The 20,640-nt window shown below is 39.7% G+C and overlaps 1 protein-coding gene across 7 annotated transcripts in view; it reads right to left on the bottom strand.

Moving 5' to 3' along the window:
- DOCK8 (dedicator of cytokinesis 8) overlaps positions 1-20,640 on the bottom strand; it is a 251,124-nt gene that overhangs the window by 172,654 nt on the left and 57,830 nt on the right. For 4 of the 7 annotated variants that reach the window (XM_035275978.3, XM_035275421.3, XM_035276370.3 and 1 more), the window contains 2 exons: positions 5,782-5,957; positions 2,874-2,945 (listed from right to left, as the gene is read on the bottom strand). In XM_035275978.3, coding sequence (XP_035131869.1) covers positions 2,874-2,945; positions 5,782-5,957 — 248 coding nt within the window. Of the gene's footprint in view, positions 1-2,873; positions 2,946-5,781; positions 5,958-18,718; positions 18,801-19,603; positions 19,722-20,640 lie in introns of all 7 variants that reach the window. The other 3 variants (XM_078367972.1, XM_078367967.1, XM_054255603.2) reach the window with 2 other exon arrangements.

Below are 20,640 nucleotides of genomic sequence, written 5' to 3'. Positions count from 1 at the left end.
TAACAAATAAAATTGGAAATGTTAATAAATTATAACATCTAATATTCTTGAGGATTTATGCATATAGTATTAACAATATTTTCTTGAGACAGGGTCTTCCTCTGATGACTGGGCTGGGGTGCAGTGGTACAATCATTGCTCACTACAGCCTTGACCTCCTGGGCTCAAGTGATCCTCCTGCCTCAGCCTCCTGAGAAGCTAGGGCTGCAGGTGCATGTTACCACATGAATTAATTTTTATTTTTGTAGAGATGGGGTCTCTGTTTGCCCAGGCTGGTCTTGAACTCCTGGGTTCAAGTGATCCTCCTTCCTTAACCTCTCAAAGTGCTGAGTGAGATTATAAATATGAGCCACTGTGCTCAGGATAATCTTTGATCTATTATTCCAAATCTTTAAATTTGTGCATATCCTTTGACATAGAAATTCCTCTTGTAGGAATTTGTCCCACAGAAAAAAATCGTAAACATGTACAAATTTTTAGTGAGAAGGATGTTGTTGCATTTTAAATACAACACTGAAAAGTAAGGAATCATCTAAACATTAAAATTGGTTAAATAAATTCTGGTATAAATATATTACACAACCATTAATCATTACATTGAGGAAGTATATTTAATAGCAAAGGGAGAGAATCGCTCTTTACTGTGAAAACTAAAAATGCATGTTATAAAAATGGTATTATAATCTGATTTAGTTTTCATATAAGCATATACCAAAGAAACCAACACTATTCAAAGGATAGACATCAAATGTTCATGATGATTATCTGTCTAGAGTGAAACTGAGTGATTTTTGTTTCATAATTGTTTCTAAAATTTCTACAAGTATTCCAAAGAGTCATTTTTTTCTTTTACATTTGTTCAAGATCAAGAAAAAAACACTACTCCAAGAAGCTTGAAATTCCCATGAGGAATGAAAAAGTGGGCAAGCCCAAAATAGAAAATAATTTTGAAAACCAAATGTATCAAAATGGACATTTCTATTTGTTGTTCCTTCTCAGATTTTTTTTTAGATCTTTAATGTCCAGAAAGTACCTCTAATTATAAGATTTAAAAGCTTGAGAACGACCTGTTCTGAAATCTTTGATTTATTATCAGAAAACCACAATTTTATTTGACTCTCTGGAAAATTTTGTTTTCCATTCATATTAGAACAGATGATGGATTAACAGCTAACTTTCCCTTAATCACTTTTAATAACCAATGCTTTCTCTTCTGCTGCTGCTGAAAATAGTGTGCATACTGACATTACTCCAGAAAACCTCAGCACAAATTCAATGGCACCCTTTCAGGAGCTGAATACAACCCAATTCTCAAAGTCTTTCATCATTTACCCCATAGAATAGTAATTCTTACTAAGGTATACGAGGAGTGAGGCAATCAAAATTTTAAACTACCAATGCCTTGTCAAAGGTTCTCTGATGTGTCTCTAGTGAGGTGCACCTTAATGTGTAGACAGTCCACATCTCATTCCCCAACACGTACACCCACACAGGTTGAGAATTTTAACGTGCATAGATGTTTCTCATGAGAGAGTGCTATCCAGGTCCATGGACTGGAAAGAAAAAGGCTCAGAACAATGTTACAGAAGGTTTGATTAATCCAGGAGAGAAAGATCCCTTACTGGAAGGCCAGCAAGTAATTTATTTCTTAGTCATAAACTCAAACGCCACCTCTGAATCTGAGGCCAGGTTTCAATTCACTTAATTCTTTTCCCCCTCAGAATTCATCAGAATGAGAAGAAAACAAAGAGAGTCCATTCCAGGAGTTCAATATTTTGGCTTCCCTGGGTCACACTGGAAGAAGAATTATCTTAGGCCAAATATAAAATACACTAACACTAACAATAGCTAATGAGCTAAAAAAAATTTGCAAAAAAATCTCATAATGTTTTAAGAAAGTTTACGAATTTGTGTTTGGCCACATTCAAAGCCATCCTGGGCTGCATGATGCCCACGGGTTAGGGGTTGGACAAGCTTGTAGTCTATTCTTTATGTTTAAAATATAACTTTCTTTTTTTTTTTTGAGACGGAGGTTCGCTCTTGTTACCCAGGCTGGAGTGCAATGGTGCGATCTCGGCTCACCGCAATTTCCACCTCCTGGGTTCAGGCAATTCTCCTGCCGCAGCCTCCCGAGCAGCTGGGATTACAGGCACGCGCCACCATGCCCAGCTAATTTTTTGTATCTTTAGTAGACACGGGGTTTCACCATGTTGACCAGGATGGTCTCGATCTCTTGACCTCGTGATCCACCCGCCTCGGCCTCCCAAAGTGCTGGGATTACAGGCTTGAGCCACCGCGCCTGGCCTATAACTTTCTTTTTCAGTAAGTGAACAGATAAATGAACAATGGTACATCAATGCAATGAAAGATTATTCAGTGATAAAAAATGAGTTATCAAGCCGCAAAAAGACATTGAGGAACAAGGTGAAATTATGGAGACTGTGAAAAAGGAAAGTGGTTGCCAGGGAGGGAGGATAAACAGGTGATTATTCTCTGGATGAGCACAGAGATTTTTAGGGCAGTGAAACAATTTTGTATGATACTACAAAGGCAGAAACATGTCATCACACATTTGTCAAAACCCACAGAATATACAACACAAAAAGTGAACACTAATGTAAACTATGCACTTTAGTTAATAACAACATGTCCGTATTGGCTCAGCTACTGTAACAAATGTACCACACTAAAGCAAGGTGTTCAGAGTAGGTGAACTGTGTGATAGTGGGTGGGGACAAGAAGGGATTATATGAGAACTCTATTTTCCATGCAATTTTTCTGTAAACCTTGAACAGTTGAAAGTATCAAGAAATTAAAAGCTAACAATATAAAATTAATATTTATCTATAAAAAGTGGAGAAAAAGTAACGTACTTCCGGTTCACGATTAGCCACTCCCGGATGTAGGTCTGAATACAGTCCCTGACATGAGGGTCCAGTTCAACCCTAATGAGGTAGAAAATGAAATAAAACACGTTATTACTGGGTAAAACCAACAAAACAATCCCTTATCATAAGCAAGGAACGTGACATGAGTTTAAATCCTTATCAGTGAGAATGCTTAGGATGTGCTTGCCCAATCTTTCCCAGTGTCTGAAGTATTCCTGAGGCAACCGACATTTTTACTTTGATGAGATAAACATGTTGGCATTTTTTGCTTTGTGGGTTTTCTTTATTATAGAGATTCATGTTAAATTATAACTATCCTTGAAGGCATTCTGACACAAAACAGGTAGAACTAGCTGTAATTGAATACAAAACAAGAAAAGTAAGTATAAATAGCTAACTCTGACAGGGTAATTTGGACATATTTTTTATGCATGTGTAACCTTGTTAGGACATGTATGTTCTCCTTTTTGAAAGCCAGGAAAAAGACCAGTTGTCTTATGCTTTGACAAATTTGCAGACACCGGCTTTTGCTGGTGATCATTAATTCAGATGGTTCCTGTCACGCCAGCTTAAGAAATGCACCAGGAGCGATACTCTTCAAGTGTTTCAGAGTCTTGAAATCAGAAATAACAATTGTATAACAATTGCTATTGTTGCAGATGCTTTAGTACCAGAAATAAACAGGTTTAAATGCTACAAGCCTTAATTTTCTCATTTGTAAAAAGGAGGTAAGAACAGAAATGTGCTGTTAGTATGAGCTGAAGTATTGTAAATGTTACACATGTAGTTAGTATCTGGGTCCTAACTGCCCAAACCCAGCTTCATCCTTTATAGCAATGTGACTATGAGCCAGTGACTGAACCCTTCTGTGCCTCAGTCTCCTCACCTTAAAGCGATGAGAGTAGTAAGTGCCCCTTTTAGTACAGAGCTTTGATGAAGATTAAATGAGTTAGCATGCAAAGGGCTTAGAAGACTGCCTGGCACATAATAAGATGCACAGATGAATTAATAGTTCACACTTAAGTGGCATTCACTTATGCATTATGCACTGATGCAGTTACTTTATATGTATTAATTCAGTTAATTCTCAATCAGCACCGTCGGGTAGGCATTCCTATTATTCTCACTTTTAAGAAAAATGAGACGGTAAGGATCTTGTTTCAAGTCACACAGAAGTGCTGGAGCAGGGACTTGAATCCAGGCAGCTCACCTGTGGCGTCCATATTTTTCACTAGCACGCCATCACAGCTCAACCTAAAGTTCTGGGCTAGGCGCAGGGTGTTCAACAGGACTCAGCAATTGTTTACTCTGGGGTGAGGATGATCCCTTCCCCCAGTTTAATTATACAGAGGACTTTGGCAACAGCTCAAATAGTAGAGGTTGTCTTAAAGTCATCAGACAGATGAGTTAGCTATAAATTCTTTTGACAATACTATACAAAAAAACTGATGCTAAGGAAAAAATTACCTTATCAAATTTCAAAAGAAATTCCTCCTTCCTCTAAATGTATTGTACTGTTTTTTGTTTTTGTTTTTTAAGAAACAGGGTCTTGCTACTTTGCTCAGGCTGAAGTCAAATTCCTGGGCTCAAGTGATCCTCTTGCCTCAGCCTCTCGAGTAGCTGAGACCACAGGAACGAGCTGGGGTGACTGGTTACCGTAAGCATTTTAAACAGCTTTTTCCAAGATTCTGGCCATATTTGAAAACAACTATACATTTTACATAAAGGAATAAATTCAATGATTCTTCACTAAAGATGAAAATAGGAGGTGTTACTTACATTAAGGTCAAACCTAAATAAATGGACTGAAAAATGGGAGAGTATGTTTCCCCAAAATGACAATGCTTTGTTTTCTGGGAAGTGTATATTTTTAAAACATCAGAGCTGGACATATGGTCAGTTCTCCTATGTGAGTGAGAACTGTCTGAACAAGAGAACAAAGGTTCACAATAACACCACCTCATTATCATCCAACCTCCTTAAATTGTGATGAAATAAAATCCGAAATAGAACTAAAATATCTCAGATTAATGAGGGCAGGGGCTGTGTTTCGGGATCTTCTGAGACCTTTTGGGGAGGATGAGAAGGTTGAACATCTCCAGGAGGATGTGAATCTTAATTTTGCTTTTAAAATGAATGTAAATAAAGGTTTGTCCTAAACCTCCAAAGAGACATTTTTTTTTTTTAAACTTAGAAGCAATAGGAGTTTCATTTAGCTATAATTCCATAGTTAGTTTGATACCAAAAGCTAATACTCAGGCCTATAAACATATAGAATAACCAACTGTAGAAACTCACGCCCTAATTAGCTATTCACATATTCATTCTACAGAGCTCTCCCCACTGTTTTACCACTGCATGACGCTTTCTTCAAAGGAGGGACTTTGCCTTCTTCATCTTTTTATCTCAGTACCCAGAATACAGTAGATGCTCAATAAACATGGGTTTACCTTATGTTTCTAACTTGATCCAGTCTCATAACTGGAAGCAATTAAAATGCTTTTGGATGGAGGCATTTCAATTATAATTATTAAAAATCTTGACATTTTTACAAATGGAGAAACTGAGGCTTTGGGAGGTCACCCAAGGTCACTGAGCTGGCAGCCAGGTGGTCTGGCTCCAGAGCCTGTCCTTTTAACCTCCTCCTGAGCATTTCATTTGGTCCCCCTGCATCCCTTGCACTGTCTTGGTCTCCACGTAGCTTTTCAAAAGCTCTCGCCAAACTAATTTGAAACCTACCTATATTGAGGTGATTGTACCATACAGTTGTCCCAAACATTTGAACGGATTGAGTAATTTTTTTTTAGTTCAGACCTAGGACATCTCCCTCACCTGCTTATTGAAAACAATCATGACAGTCACAATCACATCTACATTTAAGAAAATGATTTACCCTTCCTCCGGCAAAGAGGGCTGCAAAGTCCTACATTCCTTTGGCGTGAACACCACGTCCAAGTCATCATCAGTGAGGTCCCCGAGCTCCTGGGCAAGCTGCACATCCAGAGTGTTCAGGTGTGTCATCAGAAGTCCTTCAAAGTCCACCGGCTCCACAGGGTCATAAAACTGAGGCTGGAGGGGCAGGGAAAAGGAAAAGGAGGTTCTCACCCGGTTTTCTGGTAAAAGCACAAAGGTAATCGTAGATGTTTGCCTTGCCTTCCTTTGACTTAGTAAGTACTTTGCTCCTGGCGTAAAACAGAGTGACTCTTTGGAGAAGCTGTCAAACACAGAAGTAGTGATATGGAAAAAAATGCAGCACAGAAAGTCAAGTCATAACACGATGAGTAATTAAAATCACACCCCAAGGCAGAATTTTTCTCTCCTTAATTGCAACTTGATGAGGAATCCTGAGGAGATCCAAAATGAGATCACAAACCTTTGCTGAATTTTTATAATTTCTCCTGCAAAAGCTCTCTGAGGCCATCTTTTGTTTAACCAAATACAGTGAAGTAGGGAATGGAGGCAATTTTCCAGAAACACAGGCAAACTCAACGCTCCTTGGCTGAGTATTTAGGCACAGCGTTTCTTTTGGCCTAAGTTATGCTACACATTGGTTCCTGAAAGCACTTCATATATAATCACAGCTGACAGCAAACACCAAGTGTTTCGGTGGCTGAAATACTCCAGGGCAGTGATTTCTAAACGTCACTGGGTTGACTGGTGCTTGTCTGGAAGAAATTTCCACTGGACTGCAGCTATGCAGACAAACTCGGGGCAATCTGCTGAGTTTTCATATGGCTAAATTTACTCACTTTGAAAGAGGTATTCTTTGCTCTTCAATTTTACCTTCCACAGTGGAAGAGAAGAGGAATAAAAGAAACGATAGAAATTGATGGCAATTATAAAAATAGTTCTTATAGTTGATAAAATTAAAAGTTGGCAACCCTTCGTCAGTCCTCAATTAAAATATATTTTCTTTTCTGTGAAATCCAAAGACTTAGGAATGACTGCCCTAAGAAAGTAAAAGAATGCTTAGATCAAGTAGATATGTGTCATAATAACAATAACAGCTCTGGGCCGGGCGTGGTGGCTCACCCCTTTCATTCTAGCACTTTTGGAGGCTGAGGCAGGTGGATCATGAGGTCAGGAGTTCAAGACCTGCCTGACCAACATGGTGAAACCCTGTGTCTACTAAAGATATAAAAATTAGCTGGGTGGGGTGCCATGTGCCTGTAATCCCAGCTACTTGGGAGGTTGAGGCAGGAGAACTGCTTGAACCTGGGAGGCGGAGGTTGCAGTGAGCCAAGATCGTGCCACTGCACTCTAGCCTGGGTGACAGAGTGAGACTCCATCTCAAAAAAAGAAAAAAGAAAAAAAAAGATAGCAGCTCTATGAAGTGTTCATTTATGGCAGAGTCTTTGGAGTCATTGGCCAAAGGAGGAGCGAGGTGGGGGGAGTTACTGCTTTCCTCTATCTCTACCCTGCAGCAGACCAACAAAACAAACACCTTGGATTCTTTACTTGTACAGCCTTGACGGGAGACAAGGGCAGATCCAAGGGAATTACTAACAAAACCGGTTTTGCATCCATTTGAAACCAAATGCCAGTAAGGCCTTCAAGCTGGAGAGGAGAAACAAAGTGCTACGGAAAAGGCAGGAGGGAAGAAGATAAGAGAATGGAGGTGTGGCATGGCCCATCCCCTCCCACTCTTGCTGTCCCTGATGATGGAGGAGACAAAAGTTAGGGAGTGAGGATAAAGCTGAAAATTAGGCACAAAGTGCCCTACTTCCCATATGGGATTCTTTTTTAAACTTTTAGGTTTGGGGGTACATGTGAAGGTTTGTTACATAGCTAAACTCGTGTCACAGAGGCTTGTTGTACAGATTATTTTATTACCCAGGTATTAAGCTTAGTAACTGATAATTATAATTTCTGCTCCTCTCCCACCTCCCACCCTCCACCTTCAAGTAGACCCGTGTCTGCTGTTCTTTTCTTTGTGCTGATAAGTTCTCATCATTTAGCTCCCACTTATAAGTGAGAACATGCAGTTTTTGGTTTTCTATTCCTGCGTTAGTTTGCTAAGGATAATAGCCTTCAGCTACATCCATGTTCCCATAAAAGATATGATTTCATTATTTTTATGGCTGCATAGTATTCCATGGTGTTTATATCACATTTTCTTTCTCCAGTCTATAACTGATGTGCATTTAAGTTGATTCCAAGACTTTGCTATTGTGAATAATGCTGCAATGAATATTTGTGTGCATGTGTCTTTATGGTAGAATGATTTACATTCCTCTGGGTATGTAGCAAGTAATGAGATTGCTGACTTACATTATCCTATACCATGGCAAAGGAGGGCAGAAGAAAAGGTGACAGGACAACCTTAGTAGCTGAGAGCAAAGTATTCCCCTTGTTTCCCATGGTTTCTAGGTGCTATGAGAGTCAGATCCCTTGGTTCTGACTGGGGACCTGGAGGTCAGCTGAAGAGAGCACTATAGTCCTTACAAGGGTGCCTCTCAAAATGAAGCAACAGGAACCAGCAGGGGCTAAAGGAGCCAGAGATCAGCCTGTGCAGTAGCTAGATGAGGACTGAGTTTGCATTAGGACACTGCTGAACTCTGCCAGAGGAAACCACAGGCACCATCTATGCACAAGACAAAACCATCCACCAATCTGCCATAGACACCTCCATAGGACCAACCCTACAGAATAAAAAGGACTCTCCCACTCCCCTGCCCCACCCACCCACCACATGGAATACAGAATTTAGAGTCAGGGACTGAATGACTGCTATGGGAAATAATGAAAACTGTATATTTTTCCAGCCTCAACCTTATTAGTATAAAGTTTATACCCATTTAAGTAATAATTATTGAGCATTACTATGTGCAAAGAAATTGGACTAGGATTGTCTCATTTAATCGTCACTATAACCCTTTGAGGTATGCAGTCTTATTGAAAGTTGAGTTCAACTGGTGTTTCAGAATTTTGAATTTTTTGTATCATGTCATATTTACATATACATAATGAGACATCTAGGGGATGGAACCCAACTCTAAACATTAAATTCATTTATGTTTCATATATACCTTATACACATAGCCTAAAGGTAATTTTATACCATATTTTTAATAATTTTGTGCATGAAGAATTCTATTCAGTCATAACAAACAATGAAATCATATCTCTTGCAGCAACATGGATGGAACTGGAGGCCATCATCTTAAGTGAAAAAACTCAGGAAGAGAAAGACAGGTATCACTGGTTTCACTTAGAAGTGGGAGGTAAATAATGTGTACACATGAATATAGAAAGCTAGGCATTAGAGACTTCGAGGAGGAAGGTGGGAGGGGTTAGGGATGACAAATAACCTAATAAACACAATGGACACTACTTGGGTGATGGAGACACTAAAAGCCCAGACTTTACCACCATGCAGTATGTCCACGTAACAAACTGCACTTGTGCCACTTACACTTATACAAATAAAAAAAGGATTGTGTGTATAAAACAATGTTTTGACTGTATTTTGACAGTGACCTGCCACATGAGGTCAAGTGTGGAATTTTACGCTTGTGGTGTCATGTAGGAACACAAAAACCTTCGGATTTTGGAGCATTTTGAATTTTGGATTTTCAGATTAGGGATGCTTGGCCTGTATCCTTATGTTACAGGGGAGGAAAGTGAGGCTAGAGATTTAATAATTTTCCCAAGATTACACAGCTAGGGAGTGGCCCATTTGGAATTCAAACCAAGACAGGCTCATGTTCTTAACTACTATAATTTTGATTGTTTTCTTTCGCAGGCCTTTCAGGAAATACATATTTTTTGAAATAATCAAAACACCAGGCAATACTAAGCATGTTTGGAAGTCAGCCAAATAATATATTTACCATGACCCACAAATTCTACTATGAGCTTCTCATAAGATTGGCTGCTTAGAGTAATAAAAGTAAATAAAAGTGATAATAAGTGTAAACTTATTATGAAGACTATCAATTACTCAAGGAGAGGCAATGGAAATACACACTTCAAAATTATACTGAAGCATAGTTTGAAGCAAGGTGACATGAGCCCCAAAGCTAGTAAGTGGCAGCCTCATGGAGCTATGACATTTGTGTGCAATCATCAGTGAGAAAAATTTTACTTCCTGCTAGGGGGATCACAACTCCTCACCAGCAGGGGAACAAGACTGGATGGAGAATGAGTCTGATGAATTGACAGAAACAGGCTTCAGAAAGTGGGTAGTAACAAACTTCTCTGAGCTAAAAGAACATGTTCTAACCCAATGCAAAGAAACTAAGAACCTTGAAAAAAGGTTTTGTGAAATGCTAATGAGAATAAACAGCTTAGAGAAAAATGTAAATGACTTGATGGAGCTGAAAAACACAACATGAGAACTTCACGAAGCATACACAAGTTTCAATAGCTGAATTGACCAAGCAGAAGAAAGGATATCAGAGATTGAAGATCAACTCAATGAAATAAAATGACAAGGCAAGATTAGAGAAAAAAGACTAAAAATAAATGAAGAAAGCCTCCAAGAAATATGGGATTATGTGAAAAGACCTAATCTATGTTTGATAAGTGTACCTGAATGTGATGGATGGAATGAATCCAAGCTGGAAAACACTCTTGAGTATATTATCCAGGAGAACTTCCTCAACCTAGCAAGGCAGGCCAATATTCAAGTCCAGGAAATACAGAAAACACCACAAAGATATTCCTCAAGAAGAGCAACTCCAAGGCACATAATCATCAGATTCACCAGGGTTGAAATGAAGGAAAAATGCTAAGGGCAGCCATAGAGAAAGGTCGGGTTACCCACAAAGGGAAGTCCATCAGACTCATAGCAGATCTCTTGGCAGAAACCCTACAAGCCAGAAGAGAGTGGAAAACAATTTTCAACATCCTTAAAGAAAGAACTTTCAACCCAGAATTTCATATCCAGCCAAACTAAGCTTCATAAGTGAAGGAGAAATAAAATCCTTTATGAACAAGCAATTGCTCAGAGATTTCATCACAACCAGGCCTGCCTTACAAGAGCTCCTGAAAGAAGCACTAAACATAGAAAGGAACAACCAGTACCAGCCACTCCAAAAATGTACCAAATGGTAAAGAGCATCGACACAACAAAGAAACTGCATCAACTAATGGGAAAAACAACCAGCTAGCATCAAAATGGCAGGATCAAATTTACATATAACAATATTAACCTTAAATGTAAAAGGGCTAAATGCCCCAATCAAAAGACACAGACTGGCAAATTAGATAAAAAGTCAAAACTCATCAGTGTGCTGTATCCAGGAAACCCATCTCACATGCAAGGACACACATAGGCTCAAAATAAAGGGATGGAGGAAGATTTACCAAGCAAATGGAGAGAAAAAAAATGCAGGAGTTTCAATCCTAGTCTCTGATAAAATAGACTTTAAACCAACAAAGATCAAAAGAGACAAAGAAGGGCATTACATAATTGTAAACAGATCAATGCGACAAGAAGAGCTAATGATCCTAAATATATATGGACCCAATATAGGAGAACCCAGATACATAAAGCAAGTTCTTAATGACCTTCTTAAAGAGAGTTAGACTCCCACACAATAATATTGGGAGCCTTTAACACTCCACTGTCAATATTACACAGATCAAGGAGACAGAAAATTAACAAGGATATCCAGGACTTGAACTCAGATCTGGACCAAGCAAACCTAACAGACATTTACAGAACTCTCCACCCCAAATCCACAGAATATACATTCTTCTCAGCACCACATCACACCTACTCTAAAACTGACCACATAATTGAAAGTAAATCACTCCTCAGCAAATGCAAAAGAATGGCAATCATAACAGTCTCTCAGACCACAATGCAATCAAAATGGAACTCAGGATTAAGAAACTAACTCAGAACCGCACAACTTCATGGAAACTGAACAATTGGCTCTTGAATGTTGACTGGATAAACAATGAAATGAAGGCAGAAGTAAAGATGTTCTTCAAAACCAACGAGAACAAAGACACAATGTACCAGAATCTCTGGGACACATTTAAAGCAGTGTCTAGAGGAAAACTCACAGCAATAAATGCCCACCTGAGAAGCAAGGGAAGATCTAAAATTGACACCCTATCGTAAAAATTGAAAGAGCTAGAGGAGCAAGATCAAAAAAACTCAAAAGCTAGCAGAAGACAAGAAATAACTAAGATCGGAGCAGAACTGAAGGAGATAGAAACACACACACACAACAAAAACCCTTAAAAAAAATCAATAAATCCACGAGCTGGTTTTTTGAAAAGATCAACAAAATAGACCACTAGCCAGAAGAAAAGAAAAGAGAGAAGAATCAAATGGATGCAGTAAAAAATGATAAAGGGGATATCACCACAGATTCCATAGAAATACAAACTACCATCAGAGATTACTACAAACAGCTCTATGCACATAAACCAGTAAACCTGGGAGAAATGGATACATTCCTGGACACCTGCACCCTCCCAAGCCTAAACCAGGAAGAATTCGAAACTGTGAATAGACTGATAAGAAGGGCTGAAGTTGAGGCAGCAATTAATAACCTATCAATTAAAAAAAGCCTAGGTCCAGATGGGTTCACAGCCGAATCTACCAGACAAAAAAAGAGGAGCTGGTACCATTCTTTCTGAAACCATTCTGAACAATCTAAAAAGAAGGAATCCTTCCCAAATCATTTTATGAGATTAATATCATCTTGATACCAAAACCCGGCAGAGACTCAACAAGAAAAGAAAACTTCAGGCCAATATTCATGATGAACATTGACGTAAAAATCTTCAATAAAATACTGGCAAACCGACTGCAACAGCACAACAAAAAGCTTATTCATCACCATCAAGTAGGCTTCATCCCAGGGATGCAAGGCTCATTCAACATTCTCAAGTCTATAAACATAACTCACCACATAAATGGAACCAAAGACAAAAACCACATGATTATCTCAACAGATGCAGAGAAGGCTTTTGACAAAATTCAACAGCCCTTTATGCTAAAAACCCTCAATAAACTCTGTATTGATGGAACGTATCTCAAAATAATAAAAGCTATTTACGACAGACCCACAGCTAATATTATACTGAATGGGCAAAAACTGTAAGAATTCCCTTTGAAATCTGGCACTAGACAAGGATGCCCTCTCTCACCACTCCTATTCAGTATAGTACTGGAAGTTCTAACCGGAGCAATCAGGCAATAAAAAAAATAAAGGGTATTCAATTAGGAAAGGAGGAAGTCAAATTGTCTCTATTTGCAGATGACATGATTGTATATTTAGAAGACCCCATCGTCTCAGCCCAAAATCTCCTGAAACTGATAAGCAGCTTCAGCAAAGTCCCAGGATACAAAATCAATGTGCAGAAATCAAAAGCATTCCTATATATCAATAACAGAGTTAAAGAGAGCCAAATCAAGAACTGCCATTCACAATTGCTACAAAGAGAATAAAATACCTAGGAATACAACTAAAAAAGGATGAAAAGGACTTCTTCAAGGAGAACTATAAACCACTGCTCAAGGAAATCAGAGAGGACACAGATGGAAAAACATTCCATGTTCATGGTTAGGAAGAATCGATATTGTGAAAATGGCCATACCGCCCAAAGTAAGTTATAGATTCAACGCTATCCCCATCAAGCTACCAATGACTCTCTTCACAGAACTGGAAAAAACCACCTTAAACTTCATATGGAACCAAAAGAGAGCCTGCATAGCCAAGTCAATTCTAAGCAAAAAGAACAAAGCTGGAGGCATCATACTACCTGACTTCAAACTATACCACAAGGATACAGTAATCAAAAGAGAATAGTATTGGTACCAAAACAGAGATATAGACCACTGGAATAGAACAGAGGCCTTGGAGGCAACACCGCATGTCTACAAACCTGATAAAAACAAGCAATGGGGAAAGGATTCCCTATTTAATAAATGGTGTCAGGAAAACTGGCTAGCCATGTGCAGAAAGTAGAAACTGGACCGCTTCCTGACACCTTACACTAAAATTAACTCCAGATGGATTAAAGACTTAAACATAAGACCTAACACCATAAAAACTCTAGAAGAAAACCTAGGCAAAACCATTCAGGACATAGGCATAGACAAGGATTTCATGACTAAAATGCCAAAAGCATTGGTAACAAAAGCCAAAATAGACAAATGGGATCTCATTAAACTTCAGAGCTTCTGCACAGCAAAAGAAACAATCATTAGAGTGAACTGGCAACCAACAGAATGGGAAAAAATTTTTGCAATCTACCCATCTGACAACAGGCTAATATCCAGAAACTACAAAGAACTAAAATAGATTTACAAGAAACAAACCAGCAAACCCATTCAAAAGTGGGTGAAGGATATGACAGACACTTTTCAAAAGGAGACATATATGAGGCCAACAAACATGAAAAAATGCTCATCATCACTGGTCATCAGAGAAATACAAATCAAAACCACATTGAGATACCAACTCACGCCAGTTAGAATGGCAATTATTAAAAACTCTGGAGACAACAGATGCTGGAGAAGATGTGGAGAAATAGGAATGCTTTTACACTGTTGGTGGGAGTGTAAATTAGTTCAACCATTGTGGAAGACAGTGTGATGATTCCTCAAGGACCTAGAAATAGAAATTCCATTTGATTCAGCAATCCCATTACTGGGTATATATCCAAAGGATTATAAATCGTTCTTTTATAAAGACACATGCACATGTATGTTCATTGCAGCAGTGTTTAGCAAAGACCTGGAACCAACCCAAATGTCCATCAATGATAGATTGGACACGGAAAATGTGGCACATATACACCATGGAATACTATGCAGCCACAACAAAGATGAAAGCTTGTCCTTTGTAGGGACGTGGATGAATCTGGAAACCATAATTCTCAGCAAACTGACACAAGAACAGAAAATCAAACACCACATGTTCTCACTCATAGGTGGGTGTTGAACAATGAGAACACATGGACACAGGGAGGGGAGCATCACACACTTGGGTCTCTTGTGAGGGTCTAGGGGAGAGACAGCAGGTGGTAGGGAGTTGGGGAGGGATAACATGGGGGGAAATGCCAGATATAGGTGATGGGGCTGCGGCCATTTTGTAGCACACATACACCTTTTTCCAGTTACACAATCAAACAGTAATTTAGGTGCTTCTGTGAAGGGAATATTGCTAATATAATTAAAGTCCCTAAACAGCTGACTTTAAGTTAATCACAGAGAGATTACCCTGGCTGGGCCTGACTTAGCCAGTTGGAAGCCTTTTCTAAGAAGGTAGAGGCTCTCTGGAAGTTCAAACTCCAGGTTTCAGCTTGTGCCCGAGGGGGCTCAGTCTGTTTGAAATATTTCCTTCCTGTCTGCCCTGTGGACTTTTGAGCTTGCTTAGCCAACCACCAACAGCAGGCAAGCCAACACCTTCATACACATGCACATGTACTCCCTACAGGTTCTGTTGCTCTGGTTGAACCTGCATCATACACCTCCTTTCACTTATCTAACAAATATTACTGGGGACCTACAGCAGTCAGACACTAGGCAAAAGAAACAGTCACTTCCCTCAAGCAATTTTCAATACTTCTCTTGTGAAGGCTTATGCAATCTTTCTTTTTAGTTATTTTTTTCAGACTTCTGGTCAGTAGACTGGAAACACACACAAAATAATTAGAAATATCCCCAAAGCTTAAATTCTCCACAACCAAATACTCATTTTTTAAATTAAGCAAGTTCGAGATTTCCCTTGCCCCCTAACACATGCCAAAGGCTATTTCTCCTGACAAAGGGTAGGATTCAATTTGTTCTGAAATTGAAAATTCCTACAATCCCAGAACCATCTCTGGTAAAAATTAATCAATATAGCTCCTAACACAGTGTAGTATACAGATAGCATACTGATAGCTGACTCAAACCACAAATCTGAACAATATTTCCCAAATAGGACAGTGAAAACAGGGAGGTTATATGACTTGTCCCAAATCCCATGGGCAGTCACAGAGGACCTGCCTCCCCAGTTACAGCATTGGGGAGGCTTCATGCCACTCCCGGTGGAGATGGGAAAAGGCATGATGTCTCCAGGTGGTACACCTGTATCCCTCATGAATGTTCATTTACCCTTTGGAGAGCGGGCCTCACATTTACTTGGCTGTCTACAACAGACAAGCCTTGTCAAAGTCACCTAAGACTTCATGTTGCCAAACTCAATGGTTTTTGCTCAATCCTGGTTTATTGGACACAGTTGATCACTCTCTCCCTCTTGACATACTTTCTTCTCATGGAAGGAAACCAATTGTCGCAGTGTGTCCTAGTCTTTGAAAGTCTCGTGCTGAGAAAATTCTCAGTCCCAGGCAAATTGTGACAGCTGGTTACTCTACCTTACAGATACCACTTTTATTAGGTTTTCCTCCTACTATGCAGTGCCCTGGAGTTCAATTCTAAATCTCTTCTCAATCTGCATTCAATCTCAAATGATCTCATCCACTGCCATGCCTTTAAATATATATATTTTTAAATTACAAGTTTATGTCTGCAGTCTCAACTTCTGCCCTAAATTCCAGGTTGACTTTTCCAATTACACCTCAACATCACTACTTGGTAATTTAACAGGCCTCTCAAACACAATGAGTTCAAAACTAACTCTTAACTTTCCTGGCAATCTGCTCTTCCCATACCTTTCATACCTCCACACCTCTGCAAGTGGCAATTCCAGTCCACCAGGTGCCCAGGTAGAAAACATTAAAGCCAATGTTGATTCTTCTCTTTCTCTTACACTCTACACACAAGCCATCAGAAAATTCTATCCACTTTGCTTCTAAAATATAGCCAGAATCCAAACACTTCTCACCTTCTCTTCTGCCACCACCCTAGCCCAAAGCACTGCCATTGCTCTCCTGAGTTACCGTGGCATCTTCCTAACTGCCCTCCCTCATCCAGTCTATTTTCCACACTGCAGTCATAGTGACCCTCATCAAAAGTCAGATGGTTCCACACCAATGCTCATGGCTTACAGCAGCTTCCTGTCTTAGAGTAGGAGTCAGTGTCATTCTACAGTCTCTGAGGCCTGTGACCCAGCCCCACTTTTTCTATGACTGCATTTCCTGCTGCCCACTCTGTGCAGGCCACATTCTGCTTCCCTGCTGTTTCTGGAGCATGTCACATATTGAAAGTCTTGGGGACTTTGTACTTGCTCTTCCTTCTGACTGGAATATTTTTCCTTCAGATATCTGTCAAGTTCATTCAGAATTCTGTCCCAGTGTCTCCTTTCCAGATAGAGGCCTTCACAGATGACACAATCTAAAAGCATCTCTTCTGGGTCACTATTTCCTTCTTCAAAGCCCTCAACAGTCCCTGATACAAATGACATTTACTATTTGTCTGTGTCTGTCCCTCATTCTGAAAATCAAACTCTATGAGGATTGTCTCTCTATTGTATTCATTATTGTATCTTCAATCTCACTGCTGTGCCAGCAGTTCCTGGCACAGAGAGTCAATACATATTTCTTAAATGAATGAATAAGCTCTCTACTATCTTTAAGGGAAGCTGAAGGCAGTAAAGTTCTTCTAACTTCTGTGACACCAAAGTTCTGTACTCTATGGACTAAACACTTTCCTACTTCTGCCAACAACATTCTTTCACTGATGCCACTGAGAGGAAGATGCTGACGTGCCACCAAGGGCATCGTTCTAGTTTTACCAAGGCTGGGTAGATTCCTCTACTGCGCAATGACAATAAAGAAACGCCTGCTCTACATGCAGAATGCCTGCACTGTTTAATGTTATCTTTCATTGTGAATTTACATGAAGACTATCTTGAGATCTTCATTTTCTATCATGCTCCTTCCAGTGCAATCAATGAAATCTAAGAATAGGCCAACTCCTTGAAAGATAAAGTACAAAATAACAATAGAATCAAAAGAACAAAAGAGGACCATATTTATCAGGCAATTAACCATTCAAGTCACCCTAAACTGTAAAAGGAAAACGGTTGCTTTATTGTACAGAAGCCTATACACATAACACAAATAAATGCCTTCTAAGCTATGAGACTTTAAAAAAAACATAAATGTTACATATACAGACATGTCATGTAACCATGGTGTTTGGTACATGTCCAGGATGTGGCTTTTTACGTCCTTTTCTTCAGTCAGAGCTGTTATGGTCCAGCTAATTCATTCCATCTCACTTCAAAACTTTTCTATTCTCATTTTTCAAAATAGAATTTTTCCCGCCATAAAGTATGTAGCTTAAGGTTATTAACCACCTATATAATGCCTCGGATCCTCTTTACTTCCTCGGGGCATGATCCCAACTCTTTCTTCTCCTGAATGTTTTATTCCTGTTTCTACTTTCTTTTCTTTTTTAGTGACAGAGTCTTGCTCTGTTGCCCAGGCTGGAGTACTGTGGCTCAAACACGGCTCACTGCAGCCTGGAGCTCCTGAGCTCAAGTGATTCTTCTTTCTCAGCCTCCCAAGTAGCTGGGACTAAAGGCGTATGCCACCATGCCTGGCGAACTTTTATTTTATTTTTTATTTTTTTTGTAGAGATGAGGTCTTGCTATGTTGCCTGGGCTGGCCTCAAACTCTTGGCTTCAATCTATTCTTCTCCCTCTGCCTTCCAAATTGCTGGGATTACATACAGGCATAAGCCACTGTGCCCAGGCTTCTACTTGGAACAATCAGAAAATAGGCTAGGTATAGTGACTCATGCCTGTAATCCAAGCACTTTGGGAGGCCAAGGCAGGTCGATCACTGAAGCTCACGAGTTCGAGACCAGCCTGGCAACATGACAAAACTCTGTCTCTACAAAAAAAAAAACAAAAACACACACACACACACAAATTAGCCAGGTGCAATGGTGCGCCTATTATCCCACCTACTTGGGAGGCTGAGGCAGGAACATCGCTTGATCCTGGGAGGTGGAGTTCCCTGTGAGCCGAGGTTGCTCCACTGCACTCCAGCCTGAGTGACAAAGCAAGATGCTGTCTCAGTAAATAAATAAATAAATGAAAAGAAAATAGTATTTTACGGTTTCATTTTAACAGAGATACTGATTATAGACTTGTTTGCTTATATAGGTGGCTGGCATCAGAGAGTCTCTGGTCAATCTATTCACACAGCTGTGGCAACAGAGAATGCCAAAGCCAATGAGTGAGGGATATTTACTAGCCACAGCTGCCTTCACAGGGACATTGACTAGCCACAGCTGTCTTCTAGCCCTGGTCACCAAGGATTTTGGTAGGAGTGTCAAATAGACCTGGGACAAGTTTATCATCACATCTAGAAAACCAACTTCAAATGATGGATTCCCTTCATATTAAAAAATGTGAAATTCAAAAATATTTTATGTACTTTGAAAATATGTATACAATTATCAGAGCTGACATTTATAGTTGAGTTTTTAAAAAAACCAATAAAGCAAAAAAAAATCAACATGAAACATACACCCTTCCTCTCATCTGATTTATAAGATTTATGACAGAAGCCACTGTATTTTCTATGGATACATCTGTAGAGTTAGTAAGTGATCTTTGCTTACTACACCATCTGAAATTCAAAGTGCACAGGACAACAAAAGGAATGTCACCTTTCTTTATATTGTTTCCCCTATTTGGAATACTTCTACCTTTAAAATCAAAGTTCTTTAAATGAGCCGGGCGTGGTGGCTCAAGCCTGTAATCCCAGAGCATTGGGAGGCCAAGGCAGGCGGATCACCTGAGGTCAGGAGTTGGAGATCCGGTCTCTACTAAAAATACAAAAATTACCTGGGCATGGTGGCGGGCACCTGTAATTCCAGCTACTCAGGACCCTACAGCAGGAGAATTGCTTGAACGGAGTAGGCAGAGGTTGCAGCGAGTTGAGATCGTGCCACTGCACTCCAGCCTGGGCGACAGAGGGAGATTCGTTTCAAAAACAATAAAAATAGGATGAGGACGGTGGCTCACACAGTAATCCCAGAACTTTGGGAGGCCGAGGTGGGTGGATCGCTTGAGGTCAGGAGTTTGTGACCAGTCTGGCCAACATGGTGAAACCCAGTTTCTACTCAAATACAAAAAGTAGCCGGGCCTGGTGTCACACACCTATAGTCCCAGCCACTAGGGAGGCTGAGGCAGGAGAATAGCTAGAACCTGGGAGGTGGGGGTTGTAGTGAGCCAAGATCGCGCCACTGCACTCCAGCCTGGATGACAGAACAAGACTCTATCTCAAAAAATAAATTAAAAATAATAATAATAATAATAAATAAAGTTCTTTAAATGATTCTCAACCTGGGCTGCAAGTTAAAATCCCAAGGGAACTTTAAGATACTGATGCTTGGTCCCCACCCCCAGGAATTCTGATTGAATTGTCCCCAGCTAATTCTAATGTCCAGTCAGGGCTGTGAACCCTTGCTCCAAATCTTCTCAGCCTTCTCCATCAAGCTCTTGCCTCCTATTATATTACGTATCCTTTTCTCTTCTAAACATCTGCCACCTTTGAAGTCAGTATAAATATTCTATATTACCTGTTCTCCCAAATGGATCATCAAGCCCTTCAGAGCTGAAGTCACCTTTTACTCACCATTTTTTAATCTTCCACAGTGACAGTGCCAAATCATAAGACAGCAATATTAGCTAATATATACAAAGGACCTCTTACATAATTCTATACTCCCCAGTAGGGACAGCATTATTATGCCAATTTTACAAATGAAGAAACTGAAGTCTTCAGAGAGATTAAGTGGCTTGTCCAAATTACATGACTAATAAGTGGCAACTGTACTTCATCCCAGATTCACCTGACTCCAAGCTCTTCACTCTTGCAA

The sequence above is a fragment of the Callithrix jacchus genome, chromosome 1 (assembly GCF_049354715.1).
Source record: "Callithrix jacchus isolate 240 chromosome 1, calJac240_pri, whole genome shotgun sequence".
Lineage (NCBI taxonomy): Eukaryota > Metazoa > Chordata > Mammalia > Primates > Cebidae > Callithrix > Callithrix jacchus.
This window is presented reverse-complemented; position numbering and strand designations above follow the sequence as displayed.